At 50.5% G+C, this 23,913-nt stretch overlaps 1 protein-coding gene and 6 non-coding genes across 10 annotated transcripts; 6 read left to right on the forward strand and 1 right to left on the reverse strand.

The window, feature by feature from the left end:
* The first annotated feature begins 79 nt into the window (after positions 1–79).
* On the forward strand, positions 80–161 carry TRNAS-AGA. Its single transcript has one exon. It is a non-coding gene; the product is annotated as a tRNA-Ser (tRNA).
* Positions 162–462: 301 nt separating this feature from the next.
* On the forward strand, positions 463–536 carry TRNAT-AGU. Its single transcript has one exon. It is a non-coding gene; the product is annotated as a tRNA-Thr (tRNA).
* Positions 537–3,991: 3,455 nt separating this feature from the next.
* AURKB (aurora kinase B) lies at positions 3,992–17,412 on the forward strand. Of its 4 annotated transcripts, none has more exons than XM_030800042.1 (9): positions 3,992–4,755; positions 11,892–11,964; positions 14,301–14,403; positions 14,516–14,570; positions 14,774–14,965; positions 15,253–15,391; positions 15,502–15,650; positions 16,748–16,922; positions 17,101–17,412. In XM_030800042.1, exons 2-9 carry the CDS (start codon positions 11,917–11,919, stop codon positions 17,272–17,274), a joined length of 1,035 nt encoding a protein of 344 aa, XP_030655902.1. In that variant the 5' UTR covers positions 3,992–4,755; positions 11,892–11,916; the 3' UTR covers positions 17,275–17,412. The 4 variants fall into 4 exon arrangements, with proteins under 4 accessions (XP_030655902.1, XP_030655905.1, XP_030655904.1 ...); XM_030800044.1 differs by having other exon boundaries at positions 4,224–4,307; XM_030800045.1 differs by lacking the exons at positions 11,892–11,964; positions 14,301–14,403 and having other exon boundaries at positions 4,034–4,307; positions 17,101–17,409.
* On the forward strand, positions 4,144–4,215 carry TRNAP-CGG. Its single transcript has one exon. It is a non-coding gene; the product is annotated as a tRNA-Pro (tRNA).
* Positions 4,739–4,810, forward strand: TRNAD-GUC. Its single transcript has one exon. It is a non-coding gene; the product is annotated as a tRNA-Asp (tRNA).
* On the reverse strand, positions 5,431–5,502 carry TRNAG-UCC. Its single transcript has one exon. It is a non-coding gene; the product is annotated as a tRNA-Gly (tRNA).
* TRNAW-CCA lies at positions 6,111–6,182 on the forward strand. The gene has a single exon. It is a non-coding gene; the product is annotated as a tRNA-Trp (tRNA).
* Positions 17,413–23,913: the final 6,501 nt, after the last annotated feature.

Raw genomic sequence — 23,913 nt, forward strand, 5'->3', positions numbered from 1 at the left:
AAGCGCGTTGTTGGAGGTAGATGTTTATCAGTCAAAGGAAGTAAGAAAGGCATTGGATGAAAGAAGCGGGAGAAGCCTTGTAGTCGTGGCCGAGTGGTTAAGGCGATGGACTAGAAATCCATTGGGGTCTCCCCGCGCAGGTTCGAATCCTGCCGACTACGTCACAGTTTTTCTTCAGCATACTGACCATATTTCTCTTCTCCAGGACGGGATGATCCAGTCGGCACCCTCCAAACCTCATCTAGGAATTCTAGAATCGAGAATTTGATTTAGAGTCTATTATTTTGGTTTGAAATCTATGATTAACTTCTTTGGACACTGAAGGAAATCCGAGGACTGGACAAGTAATGCAACAGCCAGTTGATTTACCAAATTAGTTCTAGAAAGATCTGAAAAAGCTCGGTCTGGGTTCCTAGTTCTATATTCTTGTAGATGAATTTCAGAAACCCTTAAGGCAGCTTCGGCGCCGTGGCTTAGTTGGTTAAAGCGCCTGTCTAGTAAACAGGAGATCCTGGGTTCGAATCCCAGCGGTGCCTTTATTCAATTGAAATAGCGTGATTTTGCAGCTGAATCCACATCCCTACAGGTATTGTTTTTATATCAGAACGCGTAAGAGTTTCTGTTCTGCACTCATAGCACCCACATTTCCTGCTGAGTCGACCTGCCACTCCCATGAGATCACCACTCTAAAAGGTGGTTCTCTTAGGGGCAGAAATGCTGCATAGGCCTAAGGGTCCTTTGCCCAACTGATGCCACACCCCACTGGTGCAGGTGGACTGGGTCAGGCGGCCGCCCCACCCTCGACGGAAGGGGCTGCCCACCTTTCAGGCCTCTTTCCCCACCCTAGGACGTCCCCTAGAACCTGAGCCACTTTGTTTTCTTTGGCTCTTCATTATATTTCTTTGGGTTTGGTGGCTCATAATTTTATACATATAGTATATAATATAAAAATATATATTTAGGCCGGGCGCGGTGGCTCACGCCTGTAATCCTAGCACTTTGGGAGGCCAAGGCGGGTGGATCACGAGGTCAGGAGATTCAGACCACAGTGAAACCCCGTTTCTACTGAAAATATGAAAAATTAGCCGGGCGTGGTGGCGGGCGCCTGTAGTCCCAGCTACTCCGGAGGCTGAGGCAGGAGAATGGCATGAACCCGGGAGGCGGAGCTTGCAGTGAGCCGAGATCGCGCCACTGCACCCCAGCCTGGGGGACAGAGCAAGACTCCATCTCAAAAAATATATATATATTATATATATATATTTAAATATACAATATTTAAAATTTGGCACAGCTTCTAGATGCGGTCCTCTAACTGGTCTTTCACTTGCAGTTACCTCCATCCCTCTCCACGAGCGGGATGTCAGGGTAAGGAGTAAGCAGGGATCCGGCTGGCCTGGCCTGGCACCAGGTTTCCTGCAGCAGGGTGCAGAAGGGCTGAGGCCATGTGAACAGAGTCCAAGAAAGCATCATTCGGGAGTCCCTAGGGATCCTGGTGTGGAAGGGCAGGGCACATTTCTGGAGCAGTGAAGCTAGGTTGGTTAAGGAAGAAATAAATGCCGGAAATAAGGCAAGAAATAGGATCTGTGAGCTCTTGGCAGGACCTAAACCTCCTTGGAAGATAGGCAGAAAGCTCTCGACACCATTCCATGGCCCACGAACCAATGTAAGATGAGCAAATGACTTGAAGGAATTACTACCTCCAGGTCAAGCCAGGGATGCAGCACTTCCGAGACCATGTTTGTGCCAAGCACTGGGCTGGACCCTGTGCAGAACCAAATGAACAAGGCACGTTCCCCTTTTCAGCACTAAGGGCACTGTAAGAACAGGGAGAAGTGGAATCTAATCTGGCCTGAGGGTAGAGGGTGATCAGCTAAGTCTGAAACACCATGTAGAAACTTGCCATGTATGGCCGGGCGTGGTGGCTCACGCCTGTAATCCCAGCGCTTTGGGAGACCAAGGCGGGTGGATCACCAGACCAGCAGCCTGGCCAACATAGTGAAACCTGGTAACATAGTGAAACCTCGTCTCTACTAAAAATACAAAAAATCAGCCAGGCGTGGTGGCAGGCGCCTGTACTCCCAGCTACTTGGGAGGCTGAGGCAGGAGAATCGCTTCAACCTTGGAGCAGGGAGGAGGTGTGGTCAGCCGAGATCGCGCCACTGCACTCCAGCCTGGGCAACAAGAGTGAAACTCCGTCTCAAAAAAAATAAAATAAAATAAACGAATGATCAGCTGTTTGTTAGTTCTTGGTTATTAAAAGTGAGGTCTATGTACGCACTTTTCTGAGGAAAAAATAAAGTGTGGGGTATGTTGATGGGATTATGTGTGAACTCCGTGGATTGTACGTGTTTAGGAAGAGGGCCATGGCTTTTTTTTTTTTTTTTTTTTTTTGAGACGGAGGGAGTCTCATTCTGTCACTCAGGCTGGAGTGCAGTGGCACAATATTGGCTCACTGCAACCTCCGCTTCCCGGGTTCAAGCGATTCTCCTGCCTCAGTCACCCGAGTAGCTGTGATTACAGGCGCCCACCACCACGCCTGGCTAATTTTTGTATATTTAGTAGAGACGAGGTTTCACCATTTTGGTCAGGCTGGTCTTGAACTCCTGACCTTGTAATCCACCCGCCTCAGCCTCCCAAAGTGCTGGGATTACAGGTGTCAGCCACTGCGCCTGGCGAAGAGGGCCATAGCTTTCATAAGGGTCATAAAGGATTTAGGCCTCCCCTTCTGCAGAGATTAAGTGCCTGAGGCCAGGGAAGAGGTGACTGGATTATTTTGCAGAGAAAGCTGGGGCCCAAGGGGAGGGAGACAGGAACTAGAAAAGGATAGGAATGGGGTAGGAGATGCCAGATCAGCCCTGAGAATCTCTTTACCCATCTCAAAGACTTGGGATACTAATGGGAAAGGCTGGGTTAACTTCTGCTGCCCTTCCCCACTGTCTGTCCAGGGGCACCTGGGAAAGGACAAATAGGAGCTGAATCCTTCACTGAAAGCCCGGTCAACGTATCTATGGGTTGGGCATTAGGAATGGCCTGGCCCCACAAATCACAACAACGGGGTGTAGAACAAAATGGTTCCAGAGATGCCACCAGGCTGGTCCAGGGCCGATGCAGGCCAGAACCCGGCTGGGAGGACTCCCTAGAACAGGCACGGAGCTGAGGAAAGGCAGGACACGTGGTCTGCTACTGAACCCACCAGATCTTGCTGGGACTCTGGGCAGCTCCGGAGTAAGAGCAGCATGGTGAGTGTTTAAGAGCCCAGAGGCTCACTGGGCAGCCCCGGGAACACTGCTAAGTCCCCAAACCGGGTCTACAGGCCTTCGACCACACTCATGCGGCCACATGCCTCAGAGCCTTCGGGGGGTCTTAGGAGGCAGGCAGGAGGGTCTCCTTCTAGGCCATTCTAGGAGGGGACTGGAGAGCAGAGGTTAGACTGCAGGGTAGGGGTAATCTGATTTTACAGTCCGGAAGCCATGAGACTAGGCCCCTGGCCTTGCGCCCCGCCCCACTGCAGGGTGGAAAGCCTGTCCCCCTCCAGTCACCCAGCTCAATAACGCCCTCCTCCGTGGGTCTTCTGGGCCCCAGAAATCGTTCCCTCTTTCCCTCGCCTGTGCACTGCCATGCGGTCTGGGGAACCCGTGGGCTATCGACGGGTCTGGCCCAGGGTTTGCCTTGCCCGTTAGCCCAGGAAGATAGACAGACACGGGGACTGGTGTTACCCTAGAGATTTCTCCCGCCCGTCCCGAAAGCAAGCAACTCCACCGCTTCTCTTCAAAGCTCTGCAACAAAGGGCTAGGTCCAAGGACCGCAGGCGGAGGCGGGAAGTGTCAAGATCCTAGGTTACGGAATGGCACCAAGTCGGTAACCAAAGAAAGCAGCAACCCCGGTGTTCAAGGCAGTCGTGCAGGGCGGCGCGGGGGCGAGGCCGAGGCCACTCCCTCCCACTTCCTTGACGCTATTTCCTGGGAGGAGCCGGAGCTCGCGGCCGGGAGCCAAGAGATTCCCAGCCCCGTGCTCCAAAATACTCGGCCTGAGGGAGGCTGTCCCTGAGCGCGCGCCAGGACCGTTCCGCCATGCATAGTGGACCCAGCACTATAGCAAGCCTGGCACGACCTCTAAGGTGGTTCGCGGCAATGTTTTCTCGTCGGCTCGTTGGTCTAGGGGTATGATTCTCGCTTCGGGTGCGAGAGGTCCCGGGTTCAAATCCCGGACGAGCCCTCCTTTACCTTTTGCTGAGACAAGAGTGTCTTCAAGGAATGTGTTACCTGACCAGCGCTGCAGGAGGCTTGACTGGAAGTCATCAATATACAGTAAGCTCTTTTGTGGCACCGCGGTAGCAGAAAGAATCTCAGTCCCCAGACCCGCCTGGCATGTCAGGAAGAGGGGAGGCACGCCCAGACTTGGGCAGGTCGCTCCCTTTCTGCTTCCTGACTTCCTTCGTGGTGTCTCAACTCGGCCACCACAGCCTGGTTTCGGTTTGATTGACACCGGTCAATCTATAGTTGTGGATGACAGTGTTCGGGAGAGCCCAGGAACTGTCAGAACTTGGTTCTCTGCAGCCCTGAAGTCACTTTGTCTCTTTCGGTCACTCCATCTGACTATTGGTGCCTGAAACACACCCACAGTTTCTGGTCGGCGTTTCTCGGTGGTTGAAAGAACAGAACCCCTAGGAACCCTGCTGTCAGCACGCCGAGTGTAAAGTCCCAGATCAAGGATTCGGAAAGGGCTATGTGCGGATCCCTCCTCGTTAGTATAGTGGTGAGTATCCCCGCCTGTCACGCGGGAGACCGGGGTTCGATTCCCCGACGGGGAGAGTACTAGTAGTTTTGAAACTTTCTTTTTGCTTTCATTAAATCCGTCCTGGTCCCTGGGATGGAGCTATAAAAAAGAGGGAAAAGAGGAGGGGAGGAGAGTTTGGCCTTCCTCTCCAGCTCGCATTCTAAGTTTCCATTTTACTTCAAGCAACTTAAGAGTTCAAACATGTACCTGAAGTGGCCATTATCTGCTCCGCTCAGTATGTTCATTAGCGCTCAGACTTGACCTAGCTTGCTCCCTCTTTGACGGAAGTGCGCATTTCCAGTGTCTGCTTGAACCTGGGCAAGTAGCTTTGGCCCCCAGCCGTCCAGGGTGCAGAGCCCAGGCTTTTGTGTTCTTTCGCCTCCCTGCTTTTTGTGGATTCGCACTGCGATCCGGGAACAGTAGGCAACCCCGGGCCGAGATCCCGACGCGCTGCTCTCGCCTGGAGGGGCTTGCAGGGCGCATCCGCCAAGAGCGCGGTGGTCCGGCCGTGGTCGCGGGTGTAGCGGAAAGCGGGTCCTTTCGGAGTGGAAGGTTCCTCAGGAAAACCTCACGAAAACCCTCAACGATGCCGGGGCCCAGAAAACACGAAAAGGAAAAGAGGGGGAAAAAAAACAATAAACACCCAAAACTACTTGCGTTGGCCGGGAATCGAACCCGGGTCAACTGCTTGGAAGGCAGCTATGCTCACCACTATACCACCAACGCTCGGATAGTCTCGGTTTTCATACCTCAGGTTGGTTGGGGTGAGTCGGGTTGGACCCGTGCGGATCCAGGGAATGAGCATCAGCGAGATCGAGGTAAAAGTAATGGCTGCCGTCGTCTGCCCAGCGCGCAATTGTGAGTGACCTTCACTGCTAGCGCGCGCCACCCACCCCACATGAACGTGTAGGGTTATGCCCAGTCTACAGACGAGGAAACCAAGATCCAGAGAAGCTGAGTCACCGGCAGAGCTGGGATTACGTCTAAGATTTGTCCAGGAGGCGAGAACTGCAGCGACACCATGATGATTTATCATCTCCAGAAAAAAAAAAAAGTCCTAGACACATAAAAATGGCTTCTCTGTAGAGTGAGCTCAACGAGCTCAATGTGATTCCAGTTAATGAATTGGGCCTTAAGCCAAATTTGCCTAAACACAATTTGCCTCTCTTTATTATTTATCCAGAGGATGAATTTAATGCCGACGTACGTGCGCCCACACCTCGTCAGCTGGTGCCTCAGAGAAATGCGCTGACAAATCTTAAAGACGGGGCCTCATGACAAAAGTCCGCCCCTTATTGCTGCTCAACAGACCCATTAAGTCACGAAGTTGGACAGGCCTCGTGGCGCAACGGTAGCGCGTCTGACTCCAGATCAGAAGGTTGCGTGTTCAAATCACGTCGGGGTCAAGTGAAACATTCTTTTCCCTAATCAAATAGATTTACGGTGACATTTTTCAGGATAGGAAAAAAAAAAGCCTCCTCAGTAGAAGGATAGGAGGGGAATGAGACAAATATGAACGTTATTCAGAAGTTGGGTACAATTTCAGTTGGGTACAGACTTTCCCAGACTTTCAACATTATGTGATATATCCCTGCGGCAAAACTGCACATGTACCCCTAAGGTCTATAAAAGTAAAAATAAATTTAAAAATTAAAAATCCCTGTTGTATGAAAATTTTTAAAGAATTTTTTTAATTATTATTTTTTGTTTGTATGTTTTTTTCCCTTGAGACGGAGTTTCTTTCTTGTTGCCCAGGCTTGAATGCAATGGCACTATCTTGGCTCACCGAAACCTCCCCCTACAGGTTCAAAGGGATTCTCCTGCCTCAGCGTCCGGAGTAGCTGGGATTACAGGTATGCACCATCACGCCCGGATAATTTTGTATTTTTAGTAGAGACGGAGTTTCTCCATGTTGGTCAGGCTGGTCTCGAACTCTCATCCTCCGGTGATCCGCCCGCCTGGGCCTCCCAAAGCGCTGGGATTACAGGCGTGAGCCACTGTGCCCGGCCTTTTTTAATGTTTTTAATAATCTCTGCTGTTCTATGTATGTTTACTTAACACTGAACATAAGGATATTAAATACAAATATTACCTATCTCCAGACTTCCCAGCAGTCACTAGAAGCCCAGGACCACGTGCATTTTGGCTGCTTCCAGTATATTGAAAAACAAAACTGGTAGGGTGGGATGGCTCACGCCTGTAATCCCAGCACTTTGGGAGGCCGAGGCGGGCAGATCACGAGGTCAAGAGATCAAGACCATCCTGGCCAACTTGGTGAAACCCAGTCTCTACTAAAAAATACAAAAATTAGCTGGGCATGGTAGCGCGCGCCTGTAGTCCCAGCTACTTGGGAGGCTAAGGCAGAAGAATCGCTTGAACCCTGGAGGCAGAGGTGGCAGTGAGCCTAGATTGGCACCAGTACACTCCAGCCTGGCGACAGAGACTCCATCTCAAAAAAAAAGGAAAGGAAAGTAGGGAGGGAGGGAGGAAGGAAGGAAAGAAGGAAGGTGGAAGGGAAGGAAGGAAGGAAGGAATCCAGGCCAGCCACCCTGTATGCCTTGTCTTTTCCAGTGGGAAATTTATTCCCTTCACCTCTCTCCTCCACTAACAATACCTTTGTAAGTGTGACTGGCTTTGGTTGATGGGGAAGAATTTGGACCATCTCACCACCATCCACACAGCAGACATTGCCCAGGTTAAAATCTGTGCTCCGCTTTCCTTCCCCTTCCTTGCCCCTGCCCACCTTCTGCCACAGCCGTCACTGTGTCACTGTATCACTGTGTCCAAGACAGAGGCAGACAGTTGACCAGTCCTTGCGAAAACGGTGCTTGAAGAACTGCTGATGACCTGAGCAAGGTAACAGCATAGAAACTCTGGCGACCTAAGGCGGAGCTGGCTGTGAGGCTGGCTACCCAGCAGTCCCACCACCATTCTCACTTCCAGGGCAACCAGAAAACCTTGCCTGCATTAGTTATTTCGTAAGGAGATGCAAAATGATCATTTCCTAATTCTATCATTTTGTGTACATTTATTAGCTGAAACACACACACAAATATATTTGTAACAAAATAAAGAGGAAATACAGCCAGGTGTGGTGGCTCATGCCTGTAATTCCAGCACTTTGGGATGCCGAGGAGGGCAGATCACCTGAGGTCAGGAGTTTGAGACCAGCCTGGCCAACGTGGTGAAACCCCGTCTCTACTAAAAATACAAAAACCAGCCAGGCGTGGTGGTGGGCGCCTGTAATCCCAGCTACTCGGGAGGCCGAGGCAGGAGAATCACTTGAATGCGGGAGGCAGAGGTTGCAGTGAGCTGAGATTGCACCGTTGCACTCCAGCTTGGGCAGCAGAGACACGCCATCTCAAAAAAAAAAAAAAAAATCCTTTATAATAAACCAGTAAACATTTTTCCCTGAGTCCTGTCAGCCACTCCAGCAAATTCATTGAACATAAAGAGGGAACTGTAGGAACCCAACTTATACCCAGTTAATCATGAGTACAGGTAAAAACAACCTGTGGCTTGCGGTTGGCATCCAAAGTGAGGGGCAGTCTTGTGGGACTGAGCCCTCAACCTATGGGATCTGATGCTCTCTCCAGGTGGATAGTGTCAGAATCTAACTGGAAGACACCCAGCTGATGTCTGCTGCAGAACTGATTGCTTGCTTGGTGGTGGAGTAAAATCTCCACACATGTGGTCGCAGAAGTCTCCTGTGTTGATTGCTGTGGTGTGAGGGCAGAGGAAAAATTGGGTCTTTTTTTGTTTTTGTTTTTTTTAGACAGACTGTTGCTGTGTTGCCCAGGCTGGAGTGCAGTGGCGTGATCTCGGCTCACTGCAACACTCCCAGGTTCAAGCAATTCTTGTGCCTCACTCAGCCTCCTGAGTAGCTGGGACTACAGGCACCCACCACCACAACTGGCTGATTTTTTTTTTTTTTCCCGAGACAGAGTCTAGCTCTGTCACCCAGGTTAGAATGCAGTGGTGCGATCTCCGCTCCCTGCAACCTCCGCTTCCCGGGTTCAAGCAATTCTCCTGCCTCAGCCTCCCAAGTAGTTGGGATTACAGGTGCCTGCCACCACATCCAGCTAATTTTTGTATTTTTAGTAGAGACGGGTTTCACTGTGTTGGCCAGGCTGGTCTCGAACTCCTGACCTCATGATCCACCCACTTCAGCCTGCCAAAGTGCTGGGATTGCAAGCATGAGCCACCGCACCTGGCCAGAACTGGCTAATTTTTTGTACTTTAGTAGTGACGGGGTTTCACCATGTTGCCCAGGGTGGTCTTGAACTCCTGAGCTCAGGCAATCCACTCTCCTGGGGCTCCCGAAGTGCTAGGATTACAGGCGTGAGCCACTGTGCCCCGCCTGTTTTTTGTTTTTATTGAGACAGGGTGTCACTCTAATGTCGGGGCTGGAGTGCAGTGGCGCAATCATCGCTCACCACAGCCTTGACCTTCGGGCTCTGCTGATCCTCCTGCCTCAGCCTACCAAGTAGCTTGGACTAGAGGCACACACTACCATACCTGGCTAATTTTTTTTGTATTTTTTGTAGAGACGGGGTTTCACATGTTGCCCAGGCTGATCTTAAACTCCTGGGCTCAAGTGATACAGCCGCCTTGGCCTCCCAAAGTGCTGGGATTACAGGCGTGAGCCGCCAAGCCTAGCCATGGTTTGTTTTTTCTACACAATATGCTTAAACCGCAAATAGCATTTAGAATGCATTCAGGAAGGATATGAGCTGAATAATAATATTCTCTATTGTTTATGTAAGAAAAGTGCTAACGTAGGCATGTAGAGGCTCAACAATGTCATCAAGTCCTGGAGTTCTTTCCAGGCCTCTCTTCTGCCTTCTGCAATGTTAGGCTTCAATGTCAAGCTGCTTCCTTCAGTAGCACTAGAAGCAGCAATGAGGGCTGCATGCTTCCCTGCTCACTTCCAGAAATCTCTTCCTCCATACCTTGCCCTATACATCTTTTCATCTATATCCTTTGTAATACACTTTATGATAAACCAGTAAACGTTAAGTGTTTCCTTGAGCTGCCCAGCATTCTGAGCAAGAAAACTGATTCCCGCTAGCTGGCCCACTTAAATCACATGCTTATCCCTGATCCAATAACCATAATCTGGAATAAAAGGTATTGATTAGTATAAGTCAATTGGGGCTCATTTCTGGACCTGGAATGGAGTCCGTTTTCTTCTCAAATCCTCAAAACTCTAAGTGCTTTCAGAAGTGAGAATAAAGCTGGGCTCAGTGGCTCACGCCTGTAATCCAAGCACTTTGGGAGGCCATGGCGGGCGGATCACCTGAGGTCAGGAGTTCGAGACCAGCCTGAGCAATCTGATGAAACCCTGTCTCTACTAAAAATACAAAAATTAGCCAGGCATGGTCACATGCACCTGTAATCCCAGCTACTCGGGAGGCTGAGACAGGAGAATCGCTTGAACCTGGGAGGAGGAGGTTGCGGTGAGTTGAGATTGTGCCATTGCACTCCAGCCTGGGCAACACAGCGAAATTTCATCTCAAAAAAAAAAAAAAAGTGAGATTTAAATAGGTCTTCATCAACCTAGGGATTTGGGGTTGTCAGCAACAGAAACTACTACAGAAACCAACTGCATAGACTGGAGAGACAGGTGGTCCCCTAAAGGAAAAACAGAGTGTTAGAAGAAAGAAGAGTGCTGGACAGTACGTACTTAATAAATATCCACTGGTTATTTCATAGAAGGCCCAAAAATGTATTTATTTAACCCAGTAATGAAATCTGAGGGTTAGGAAGAGCAGAAAAGAAGGGAGTGTGGCAGGAAGGAGGAAAAATGAAAGTGGGCCCAAACAACATGGCAGCTAACAGAGATCTTGCAACGAAAGGTCTACTGGTGGAAAACTCCTCCCAGGAATGTCAGAACTTTTAAGAACGACATAGTAATGACACAAGAATAAACACACAGGCAAATGAGCAAACAACAGAATACAAAGTCTAGAAATAGACACAAGTAAATATGCTAACATTATATATCAAGGGCAGCATTTAAATTCTGTTGGGGCAGTTTGTTTAACAAATGGTGTTGACATAACTGGCGCTCCATCGGGCAGAGAAGTTAGACCCCAGCTCATACATGCATAAGGATAAACTCCAGTTATATTAAAGATTTAATTTTTTTATAAAAAAGAAGAAGGCCAAGCACGGTGGCTCACGCCTGTAATCCCAGCATTTTGGGAAGCCGAGGCGGGTGGATCACCTGAGGACAGGAGTTCGAGACCAGATTGGCCAACACAGCGAAAACCCGTCTCTACTAAAAATACAAAAATTAGCCAGGCATGGTGGCGGGCGCCTGTAATCCCAGCTACTCGGGTGGCTGAGGCACGAGAATCGCTTGAACCTAGGAGGCAGAGGTTGCAGCAAGCCGAGATAGCACCACTATACTCCAGCCTCGGCGACAGAGAGAGACTCTGTCTCAAAGAAGGAAAAAAGAAAAGAAAAGAAAAGAAAAGAAAAGAAAAGAAAAGAAAAGAAAAGAAAAGGAAAAGAAAAGAAAAGAAAACAAAGAAAAGAAAAGAAAAGAAAAGAAAAGAAAAGAAAAGAAAAGAAAAGAAAAGAAAAGAAAAAGCAAGATAATTCACTGGGGGAATTTGGGGAAATTTCCTAAGCTGGAAGCCAAGCGTGCGCCCTTCTCATTCCGCCTCTTCCATTGGGTTCCCATGACCTACGTCACAGGACATCGAGCCAATGGGAACTAGGCATGGGCGACGAGCTCACCCAATGGGGCCGGGGCGGGAGATTTGAAAAGTCCTTGGCCAGGGCGCGGCGTGGCAGATTCAGTTGTTTGCGGGCGGCCGGGAGAGTAGCAGTTCCTTGGACCCCAGGTGAGCTGGCCTCCTGTCGCAGGCCTTGCGCCGGGAGTGGGCAGATGATCAGGCAGATCAGAGGGTCCGTTGGGCTGGCCTGCAAGGAGGTAGGGACGATAGAAGGGTGGGGGCGGTGAGACCAGCGCCCGGATTGGGGCTAGTGTGCTGACCTGCTCCCTTTTACCAGCTCGGGCTAGCGCTTCCGGCTCGATCGGTCCAACCCCTCCCTCTCTCTCTCCTTTTCTCTGCTTCTCACGGCTGTTTCCCTTCTCCGCCCAGCTCTCCTCCCCCTTTCCCTCTAAGGATGGCCCAGAAGGAGAACGCCTACCCCTGGCCCTATGGCCGGCAGACGGTAAGGCCCTTCCCTCGGTCCCCGCGCCCCCATGACCCCGCATGGCGAGTTCTTGCTGGGAAACTTGAGATCCTGCAATGAGCAATCCTTTAAGCACTTTCTTCCCCGTTATGCTCCAAAGTACGGGCCCCAAGTTTGATGACAGAACCCGGTCTGGTCATTTGTAGCCACATCCTGTCAGGTGCTGCCAACGTGAATCTGACCAGCCAGTGACTCCCAGCCGGTGAGGACCTCTGCAGGGCTCGTCACATACAAATGATATCTGGGACTGAGCAGGCAGAGCCTGGCCTTCAGGCCATGATTCCCAACCCATATCCCGTAAAAAATAAACTAGACAGCAAATAGAAATAGACTCTAAAAGGATATAAAGTTACAGTTTAAAAGGCCCAGGGCAAGTCTAAATTACAATTTGGAATTAATGACTAAATTGAGGTAAGGATCTAAATGGATCTAAATTGACTTATTTCCCAGTGATCCAGACAGATTTCATTGAAGGGCCTCCTCTCTGATTTGAAATGCCACCTTTATTATATATATATAAATTACCACATATACGTGGGTCTATTTCTGGACTGTATTTTATTCAACTTGCTTATTTGTAGATCTGTACCAATACCACTATTCGGGAACAGGTTTTTAGGGGCCTAGGGGCTTTCTTCTCTTGGCTGCAGAAGAAGGAAGGGGCCCTGCACAGGCTTTCCTCCCTGTTTGTGGAGCTCAGGCTTCCTGGAGAGTCTGTCTGTTCCCTTGTGCATCAGCTCCCTCCCTCATGGAGCACTGAGTGAGGCTGTCAGGAATGGAGTCTGAATGAGAAACCATTGTCACTTTTACCTTGGTCACTCCTAAAAGAAAGTGCATCTATTATTTTGAGAAGTTGAAAGTGAGGCCAGGTATGGTGGCTCACGCCTGTAATCCCAGCACTGGGAGGCTGAGGCAGGTGGATCACCTGAGGTCAGGAGTTCGAGACCAGCCTGGCCAACATGGTGAAACCCTGTCTCTACTAAAAATACAAAAATTAGCCAGGCGTGGAGGCATGTGCCTGTCATCCCACCTACTCAGGAGGCTGAGGCAGGAGAATTGCCTGAACCTGGGAGGTGGAGGTTGCAGTGAGCCGAGATGGCGCCATTGCACTCCAGCCTGGGTAATAGAGCGAGGCTCCGTCTCAAAAAAAAAAAAAAAAGAAGTTGAAAGTGAGAAGTGGTCCAGGGCCATCAGGGTAGCTCTTAGTGTCCTTAAAGCCTGTTCCTGCAAAGTGAAAATCTTGGTTATTGCTATAACATTCAAGGCCTCAAGCATCTTATCTAAGCCTTAATAAACTAAGCTTTTTAGGAGACTTTGAGAATACCTCTGTGCTAAACCCCTTGAATTGTGGGTGTTCATTGACCCAGCTCTCTACTGTGGTGTAAGTGAGGGGCTAGATGAATGACTGTGTTGTTATGGACACGACTTATACAGGTTGAACAGCTTCATGCCTGAAAAGTGTGGGCCAGGGCCAAACAGGTGAAATGTTAGCTGTTGGTGTGAGTCCTTTGCTCCTTATCTTAGGCCTACTTAGGTTATTAATTAATTAATTAATTAATTTATTTATTTATTGAGATGGAGTCTCACTGTGTCGCCCAGGCTGAAGTGCAATGGCGCAATCTCAGCTCACTGCAACCTCTGCCACCCAGGTTCAAGCGATTCTCCTGCCTCGGCCTCCCGAGTAGCTGGGATTACAGGCGCCTGCCCCTGCACCCGGCTAATTTTTTTTTTTTTGAGATGGAGTCTAGCTGTGTTGCCCAGGCTGGAGTGCAATGGTGTGATCTCGGCTCACTGCAACCTCTGCCTCTCAGGTTCAAGCGATCCTGCCTCAGCCTCCTGAGTAGCTAGGATTACAGGCGTGCACCACCACGGCCAGTTAATTTTTGTATTTTTAGTAGAGATGGGGTTTCACTGTGTTGGCCAGGCTGGTCTCAAACTCCTGACCTCGTGATCCACCTGCCTCCGCCTTCCAAAGTGTTGGGATTACAAGCATGAGCCACCAAGCCTGGCCGCACCCAGCTAATTTTTTATATTTTTAGTAGAGATGAAGTTTCACCATGTTGGCCAGGCTGGTCTTGAACTCCTGACCGCATGAGCCACTGTGCCCGGCCCTAGGTTGTTTATTAATAACCCATTTTAATATGGGACTATGAGCAGAGGCTGGGAAGCAAAACTGTCACATCAGGGTTCCTCTTTGAATTGGGGGTAGGCGGGTGGGTGGCTCTTTAGCAAGGGGCTGAAATACTGCTTGCAGCACATTCCACCCCGGTCATCAGACAAAGGCACCCTCAGAGCTACCCCCTGCTCCTTCTCAGGCTCCATCTGGCCTGAGCACCCTGCCCCAGCGAGTCCTCCGGAAAGAGCCTGTCACCCCATCTGCACTTGTCCTTATGAGCCGCTCCAATGTCCAACCCACAGGTAACTGGGGCAAGGGGAAGAGGACTGAGCTGGGGAGATGACCGTCTATGGGAGGGTTTAGGGATGAGAAGGTCATCTCTGTTCGCATTCAACTTACCTGTTCTCTCCTTAGCTGCCCCTGGCCAGAAGGTGGTGGAGAATAGCAGTGGGACACCCAACATGTTAACGTAAGTGCCCCAAGTCTTGGGGTGGATGGGGGTGAGGGGACAGTGAACAGGCAGGAAGTCGGGGAGATAAAACCGAAGCGCAGGAGGAGCAGGGATGAAGAGAAGTGGGGCGGAGGACAGGATGGGATGAGGAAGCAGAGAGAAAGCAAACCTCTTAATAACCACAACCGGTTCTGAGTTGCCTTCCTCCACTTTCTAAGCAGGCGGCACTTCACAATTGATGACTTTGAGATTGGGCGTCCTCTGGGCAAAGGCAAGTTTGGAAACGTGTACTTGGCTCGGGAGAAGAAAAGCCATTTCATCGTGGCGCTCAAGGTCCTCTTCAAGTCCCAGATAGAGAAGGAGGGCGTGGAGCATCAGCTGCGCAGAGAGATTGAAATCCAGGCCCACCTGCAGTATGGGTTGATGCCCCCTGAGCCGAAGCCCCTCTGCTCCCTCACCCCCAGCTCCTCATTCAGCCCCACTTCATCCAGATTGCTTTCTCTGTAGCTATGGCTAGTGAGCCCCATTTAGGTCTTAGTCCTGGAGAGCCTTGAATCCAGAAATCTGCCTCCAGTTTCCCCTTACCACTCTCAGCCCTGGTGTCCCCGGCCTGGGCCACGTCTAACCCCAGTTTGCTCCTATCATCTTTTCCAGCTCTTTTATGCCTTTGGCCTGAGGCCTCCTCTGTCTCTTCCCCCAGCCATCCCAACATCCTGCGTCTCTACAACTATTTTTATGACCGGAGGAGGATCTACTTGATTCTAGAGTATGCCCCCCGCGGGGAGCTCTACAAGGAGCTTCAGAAGAGCCGCACATTTGACGAGCAGCGAACAGCCACGGTCCGGGCGGGTGGGCACCTGGGGCGCCAGTAGGGGGCTCGAGGCTGAGGGTGTGCTGCTCGTAGCTGGAGGTCCATCCTTGTCTGATTGCCTGTCGTTGCCCCTCCCAGATCATGGAGGAGTTGGCAGATGCTCTAATGTACTGCCATGGGAAGAAGGTGATTCACAGAGACATAAAGCCAGAAAATCTGCTCTTAGGGCTCAAGGGAGAACTGAAGATTGCTGACTTCGGCTGGTCTGTGCATGCGCCCTCCCTGAGGTATGGTGGCCTGGGAGGCCAGCAGTGGGTGTGAGGCTGGGCCATTAAAACCTCTCCAGGGGCCATGCGCGGTGGCTCACACCTGTAATCCCAGCACTTTGGGAGGCCGAGGAGGGCGGATCACCTGAGGTCAGGAGTTCTAGACTAGCTTTGCCAACATGATGAAACCTTGTCTTTACTAAATATACAAAAATTAGCCGGGTGTGGTGGCGGACGCCAGTAATCCCAGCTACTGGGGAGGCTGAGGCAGGAGAATTGTTTGAACCTGGAAGGCAGAGGTTGCAGTGAGCCGAGATTGCACCATTGCACTCCAGCCTGGGCGGCAGAGTGAGACTCCATCTCAAAAAAAAAAAAATGGTTAGAGTGTGGTGCTAATAATCCCAAGGTCGCGGGTTTGATCCCTGTACAGGCCAATGGTAAAACTTTGGCCAGGCACGGTGGCTCACGCCTACCAGTCCCAGCACTTTGGGAGGCCAAGGCAGGTGGATCACTTGAGGCCAGGAGTTCAAGACCAGTGGACCAGCCTGGCTAACATGACGAAACCCCATCTTTACTAAAAACACAAAATTTATTAAGCAGACATGGTGGTGCACACTTGTAATCCCAGCTGTTCGGGAGGCTGAGACATGAGAATCACTTGAACCCGGGAGGCAGAGGTTGCAGTGAGCCAAGATCGCCCCACTGCACTCCAGCCTGGACTCTGTCTCAAAAAAAGTCCGGAGCAGTGGCTTTTTTTCCTCCCACAACATTTTTTAATGGTTTCATAGTATCACACAGTAGCTGATTTATTTAAGCAGAACATGCCTGATGGGCATTAGAGATGTCCCCAGTGAACTCCAAATGAACACTGTCCTCATATCGGAGTATCTTATTAAGATATATCCTTCAGTGTGGAGTTGCTGGGCTGTGTGCAGGCTCACCTCTGGAGCTTTGGGACATATCATCACCCCAACCCCACCCCCACTCCAGTGGCCCTGCCTGGCTGGACCTCTCCCCTGGTACATCCCATGGTCTTTTGGCTCCCTGCCATCAGGCAGCAGGGAAAGGAGAGTTCCTATGTCACTGGGACCCCTGCCCATGCCCCTTATCCCTCCCAGGAGGAAGACAATGTGTGGCACCCTGGACTACCTGCCCCCAGAGATGATTGAGGGGCGCATGCACAACGAGAAGGTGGATCTGTGGTGCATTGGAGTGCTTTGCTATGAGCTGCTGGTGGGGAACCCACCCTTTGAGAGTGCATCACACAACGAGACTTATCGGCGCATCGTCAAGGTGGGAGGGCAGCCTGGGCTTCGTGCCAGCTGCTGAGGCCAGGAGCTGGGGGGCTGGGGGTGGGCAGAGTGTATTTGCATGGCCCTAAGTAACTCCAAACAATGCGTAGTCAAGGAAGATGTAGCCAGGGTGAAACTAATGAAACTAATGCAGCCCTTCCATCTCTTCACACCTGCAGGTGGACCTAAAGTTCCCCGCTTCTGTGCCCACGGGAGCCCAGGACCTCATCTCCAAACTGCTCAGGCATAACCCCTCGGAACGGCTGCCCCTGGCCCAGGTCTCAGCCCACCCTTGGGTCCGGGCCAACTCTCGGAGGGTGCTGCCTCCCTCTGCCCTTCAATCTGTCGCCTGATGGTCCCTGTCATTCACTCGGGTGTGTGTGTTTGTATGTCTGTGTATGTATAGGGGAAAGAAGGGATCCTGAACTGTTCCCTTATCTGTCTTCTACCTCCTCCTTTGTTTAATAAAGGCTGAAGCTTTTTGTACTGATGAGTGGAGATGTTTCTAGGTGGAGGCTTTGCTGTGGAGGAAGCTGTTCCCTAGAAGGAGAGCTGGCTCACCCTGAGGAGCCCGGATGAGCATTACTTTGCTATCCCTGGTAACACCCTACCCTCTCAGCTCTGACACCCACCTGGTCAGCTCCCAGCCACCCCCACCCCTACCCCCACTTCCACCTCTACCCTAACTGTCTATTCTTTCCGTTGCTCTGACTCCCAGAGCCCGGGGGCACTGGGGGCCCTGGCTCCCCATTGCTACATTGGAACACCAGCCATCTCTGGCCACCTTCTTTCACCTCTCTCTTGGTTGTCCAACTTCTAGTTTTTCCTTTTCTGTTTCATTCTCTGCCCCTTTGCCAACATAGGAGAAACTGAACGATTCTGTACCCTAGAAGCTGTCTTTGATTATTTCACTGCTCTGGTCAGGATCTAGTACAGAAGCCAATAGAAGCAGCAGTGATTCTGTCTTGTTCCTGACACGAGGTTTCACTGTTATGCATGATGCTTGCTGTAGGTTATTGATAGATACCCTTTATCCGGTTAAACAGGGCCTATTCTACTCACAGTTTACTCAGTCTTTAAAAAAACAAACAGGCCGGGCGCGGCGGCTCAAGCCTGTAATCCCAGCACTTTGGGAGGCCGAGGCGGGCGGATCACGAGGTCAGGAGATCGAGACCGTCCTGGCTAACACGGTGAAACCCTCGTCTCTACTAAAAATACAAAAAATTAGCCGGGCGTGTTGGCGGGCGCCTGTAGTCCCAGCTACTCGGGAGGCTGAGGCAGGAGAATGGCGTGAACCCGGGAGGTGGAGCTTGCAGTGAGCCGAGATCGCGCCACTGCACTCCAGCCTGGGCAACAGAGCAAGACTCCGTCTCAAAAAAAACAAAAACAAAAACAAAAAACAGTTAAGTCTGGGTGCGGTGACTCATGCCTGTAATCCCAGCACTTTCAGAGGCTGAGGCGGGCAGATCACGAGGTCAAGAGATCGAGACCATCCTGGACAACATGGTGAAACCCCATCTCTACTAAAAATACAAAAATTGGGCTGGGCGCAGTGGCTCACGCCTGTAATCCCAGCACTTTGGGAGGCCGAGGCAGGCGGATCACGAGGTCAGGAGATCGAGACCATCCTGGCTAACACGGTGAAACCCCGTCTCTACTAAAAAAAAAATACAAAAAATTAGCCGGGCGAGGTGGCAGGCGCCTGTAGTCCCAGCTACGCGGGAGGCAGAAGCAGGAGAATGGCGTGAACCCCGGGGGGCGGAACCTGCAGTGAGCCGAGATCGCGCCATTGCACTCCAGCCTGGGCGACAGAGCGAGACTCCGTCTCAAAAAAAAAAAAAAAAAAAAAAAAAAAATTAGCTGAGCGTGGTGGTGCGCACCTGTAATCCCAGCTACTCAGGAAGCTGAGGCAGGAGAATCGGTTGAACCCGGGAGGTGGAGGTTGCAGCAAGCCCAAATCGCACCAATGCACTCCAGCCTGGCTACACAGCAGGACGGAGTCTCACCCTGTCGTGCAGGCTGGAGTGCAGTGGCCCGATCTCGGCTCACCGCAACCTCCAACCTCTCGGGTTCAAGCTATTCTCCTGCCTCAGCCTGCCAAGTAGCTGGGATTACAGGCGCACGCCACCCAGCCCGGCTAATTTTTTTGTAGTTTTAGTAGAGATGGGGTTTCACCATGTTGGCCAGGCTGCTCTCGAACTCCTCACCTCAGGTGATCCACCCTCCTCGGCCTCCCAAAGTGCTGGGATTACAGGTGTGCCACACCTGGCCAAGTTTTTGTGGTTTTTTTTGTTTTTGTTTTTGAGACAGAGTCTCGCTCTGTCGCCCAGGCCGGAGTGCAGTGGTGTGATCTCAGCTCACTGCAGCCTCCACCTCCCAGGCTCAAGTGATTCTCCTGCTTCAGCCTCCCAAGTACTTGGGATTACAGACATGTGCCACCACTCCCGGCTAATTTTTGTATTTTTAGTGGAGTCCGGGTCGGGGTTTCACCATGTTGGCCAGGCTGGTCTCGAACTCCCGACCTCAAGCAATCTGCCCATCTCGGCCTCCCAAAGTGCTGGGATTACAGGCGTGAGCCACTGCGCCTGGCCGGATTGATTGATTTTTTTTTTTTTAATTCATTGCTTTACACCAAGCCTCTAGAACGGTGCCTGGAATGTAGAGGACACTCAGTAACTACTGTCAGATGAATAAATCTAACCAAAATTATGGTGGCAGTGGGGTGGAAGAGTGAATTCCTTGAATTTTATAGCAGGAAAAAAACAGGTCATGCCTAAAACTGAAAACTTAAGAAGCAGCAACAGAAGCATGTGATTTAAAAATGTATGGTAGGGGCTGGGTGCAGTGGCTCATGCCTGTAATCCCAACACTTTGGGAAGCCAAGGCAGGTGGATCACCTTAGGTCAGGAGTTCGAGACCAGCCTGACCAACATGGTGAAACCCTGTCTCTACTAAAAAAATACAAAATTAGCCGGGCGTTGTGGTGCACGCCTGTAATCCCAGCTACTTGGGAGTCTGAGGCAGCAGAATTGCTTAAATCTGGAAGGCAGAGGTTGCAAGAGCTGAGATCACGCCATTGCACTCCAGCCTGGGCAACAAGAGCAAGACTCCATTTGAAAAAAAAAAAAAAAAAAAAGAAAGAAATCTGTACTTGTACACCCTGAGAACATAAAAATTAAAAAATATATATATATATATACATGACTGTTGTTTAACAACTTAAAAAAAAAATGTACGGTAGGCCAGGCTCGGTAGGCCACACCTGTAATCCCAGCGCTTTGGGAGGTCAAGGCGGGCGGATCACGAGGTCAAGAGATCGAGACCATCCTGGCCAACATGGTCAAACCCCGCTTCTACTAAAAATACAAAAATTAGCTGGGCATGGTCGTCCAGCCTGGCGACAGAGTGATACTCCGCCTCAAGAAAAAAAAAAGTATGGTAAATACCCAAAGCAAACCAAAATAAAACAGTGAAAAGACTTGGACCTGGCTATCTCTAGGGAGAAAGAAATGGGCAGAGTGCTTATTTATTTTTTATTTTTTGAGACGGAGTTTTGTTTTGTCACGCTGGAGTGCAATGGCACAATCTCAGCTCACTGCAACCTCCACCTCCCAGGTTCAAGCGATTCTCCTGCCTCAGCCTCCTGAGTCGCTGGGATTACAGGCATGTGCCACCATGCCCAGATAATTTTTGTATTTTTAGTAGAGACAGGTTTTCACCATGTTGGCCAGGCTGGTCTCAAACTCCTGACCTCCAGTGATCCGCCCGTCTGGGTCTCCCAAAGTGCTGGGATTACAGGCATGAGCCACTTCACCCAGCCTATAATTTTTTTTTTTTTTTTTTTTTTGAGACGGAGTCTTCTCTCTGTCGCCCAGGCTGGAGTGTAGTGGCATGATCTCGGCTTACTGCAAGCTCTGCCTCCTGGGTTCATGCCATTCTCCTGCCTCAGCCTCCCGAGTAGCTGGGACTACAGGCGCCCACCACCATGCCCAGCTAATTTTTTTTTTGTATTTTTTAGTAGAGACGGGGTTTCACCGTGTTAGCCGGGATGGTCTCGATCTCCTGACCTCGTGATCCGCCCGCCTCGGCCTCCCAAAGTGCTGGGATTACAGGCGTGAGCCATCGCGCCCGGCCTTTCAGCCTATAATTTTTAATATGGATATCCCTAGGGTTTTTTTAAAAGCCCTTCTACTGGATGCACATGCAGATTATTTCCAATGCTTTGCACTGTGGCCAGTGTCTTGAGTGCCTCCTGTGCACCTTTGTGATGGTCTCTAGTTGTCCTCTAGGGGACATCTGAAGAAAGACATGGCAATGGTGAGTACCAGCATCTAGAGAAAGACATGGTAATGCTGGGTACACGCAGGTAAACGGTCTATAGATATCACCAAAAATGCCCTTCTAAGTGGTGGACAGTTTACACTCCCACCGGCAATAATGAAGGACACCCATTTTTCCACAGCCTTAACGCTGACTCCTACTTCTACTGTTACCTGCGGTAAGTCTGCAGCTGTCCGGGAAACTCCAGAGTTGCAACTCTGCAGCAACCTCGCTCCTCTGTCTTCTCGAGGGCAAGAATTCAAACGAGATAAAGGCAAGGTTTTTGCTTTTTCTCAAGACGGAGTCTTGCTCTGTTGCCCAGGCTGGAGTGCAATGGCGCGATCTCGGCTCACTGCAACCTCCGCCTCCTGGGTTCAAGCGATCCTCCTGCCTCAGCCTCCCGAGTAGCTGGGATTACAGGCACGCGCCACCACGCCCGGCTAATTTTTGTATTTTTAGTAGAGACGGGGGTTTCACCATATTGGCCACGCTGGTCTCGAACTCCTGACCTCGTGATCCGCCCCTCCTCGGCCTCCCTAAGTGTTGGGATTACAGCCGTGAGCCACCGCACCCGGCCAAAAGCAAGGTTTAAGGCAGAAGGGAGAACTGATTTTAAGCAAAGTGAGAGTTTATTACAAAAGACGGTACACTTAGAAGAGGACCAGGCTAGCAACTTCACAAATCAAGTGCCCCTTCCTTTTCTTTATTTAGAGTTTTTATACCCCCTACCTTTTCCCGTACTCTCTGTCTCCGCCTGATGTTCTTCCCTTGAGCGGGCTATGGCTTAATTGTTGCATGCGCAGTGGCCTGCCGGCATTTGGGAGGGACCGCATGCGCAGTGTGTTTACCGAAGTCCAGCGCATGCTCATTAGGGGCAATCCTCCCTTTCTGGTCCAGATCCCCCACAGGAAGGTTAGATACTGATCAAATTCAACCATTTTCCTTTTTCACTGTACATGCTTAAAACCTTATAGGGGTGATGGCTTGCTAACTCCAAGTGTTTTCACTGTTGCAAGACTCCTCTTATTCCCGGCGCCAGCGATGGCCGTTTATTATCTCAGACGGATAGTTGTATGCCTGCCTGTCCTTCACTCGATGAGAACTAGACAGCTTTGGGGTTCTTCCCTTCTCCTGCTCATTATGTCAGAGGGACAGATTTCTAATCGCTTGACCATGGCAGAGAATCGCTTGAACCCGGGAGGCGGAGGTTGCAGTGAGCTGAGATGGTGCCACCGCACTCCAGCACGGGCAACAGAGCGAGACTGCGTCTCAAAAACAACAACAACAAAACACACAAAAAAGACAATATATAAGTGGATGAACATGGCTGTGTTCCAATAAAAATTTATAGACCCTGAATTTTTTTTTTTTTTTTTTTGGAGACAGTGTTTCATTCTGTCACCTAGGCTGGAGTGCAGTGGTGTGATCTCAGCTCACTTCAACCTCTGCCTTCTGGGTTCAAGCAGTTCTCGTGCTTCAGCTTCCCGAATAGCTGGGACTATGGGCACACTTCACCACGCCCGGCTAATTTTTTTTTTTTCAGATGAAGTGTCGCTCTGTCGCCCAGGCTGGAGTGCAGTGGGGCGACCTCGGCTCACTGCAACCTCCACCTCCCTGGTTCAAGCGATTCTCCTGCCTCAACTTCCCGAGTAGCTGGGATTACAGGCACCCGCCAATATGTCCGTCTAATTTTTGTATTTTTAGCAGAGACGGGGTTTCACTGCTAAAACCCCGTCTTAGCTAAAAGACGGTTAGTCAGGCTGGTCTGGCACTCTTAACCTCAGGTGATCCGCCCACCTCGTCTTCCCAAAAGTGCTGGGATTACGTGTGTGAGCCACCACGCCCGGCTTCCCGGCTAATTTTTGTACTTTTTGTAGAGACAGGGTTTTTGCCATGTTGGCCAGGCTGATCTTGAACTCCTGGCCTCAAGTGATCCGACCGCCTCGGTTTCCCAAAGTGCTAGGATTATAGGCGTGAGCCACTGTGCCCAGCCAACTTTCATATTCTTTAGATTATTTTCAACAGCCGGGCAGGGTAGCTCACGCCTTTAATCCTAGCACTTTGGGAGTCTGAGGCGGATGGATCACCTGATCTCAGGAGTTCAAGATCAGCCTGACCAGTATGGTGAAATCCCCATCTCTACTAAAAATACAAAATTAGCCAGGCGTAGTGGCACATGCCTGTAATTCCAGCTACTTGGGAGGCTGAGGCAGGAGAATTGTTTGAACCCGGGAGGCAGAGGTTGCAGTCAGCTGAGATTGCGCCACTGCATTCCAGCCTGGGCAACAAGAGCGAAACTCTGTCTCAAACAAACAAATAAAAACATAAAACCATTCTTCGCTCATGGCTGTATAACAACAGGTGTTGAGCTGGATTTGGCCCTTGGGCCATACTTTGCTGAACCCTACTGTAGTCGACACTGTGGTAGTCCCGACAGCCCCTCCTGCCTTCCCATTATGTCGCAACTGTTTGAATTTGGAAGGAACTGACCCGTCCCTTGCTCCAGGAGGAGCATAACTCTTAACCTAATCAGTTAATTCTTTTTTTGAAATAGGGTCTCGCTCTGTTGCCCAGACTGGAGTGCAATAGTCCGATGATAGCTCACTGCAGATTCAACCTTCTGGGTTCAAGCAATCCTCCCGCCTCAGCCTCCACAGTAGCTGGGACTCCAG

Source organism: Nomascus leucogenys, chromosome 19, assembly GCF_006542625.1.
Source record: "Nomascus leucogenys isolate Asia chromosome 19, Asia_NLE_v1, whole genome shotgun sequence".
Classification (NCBI taxonomy): Eukaryota; Metazoa; Chordata; class Mammalia; order Primates; family Hylobatidae; genus Nomascus; species Nomascus leucogenys.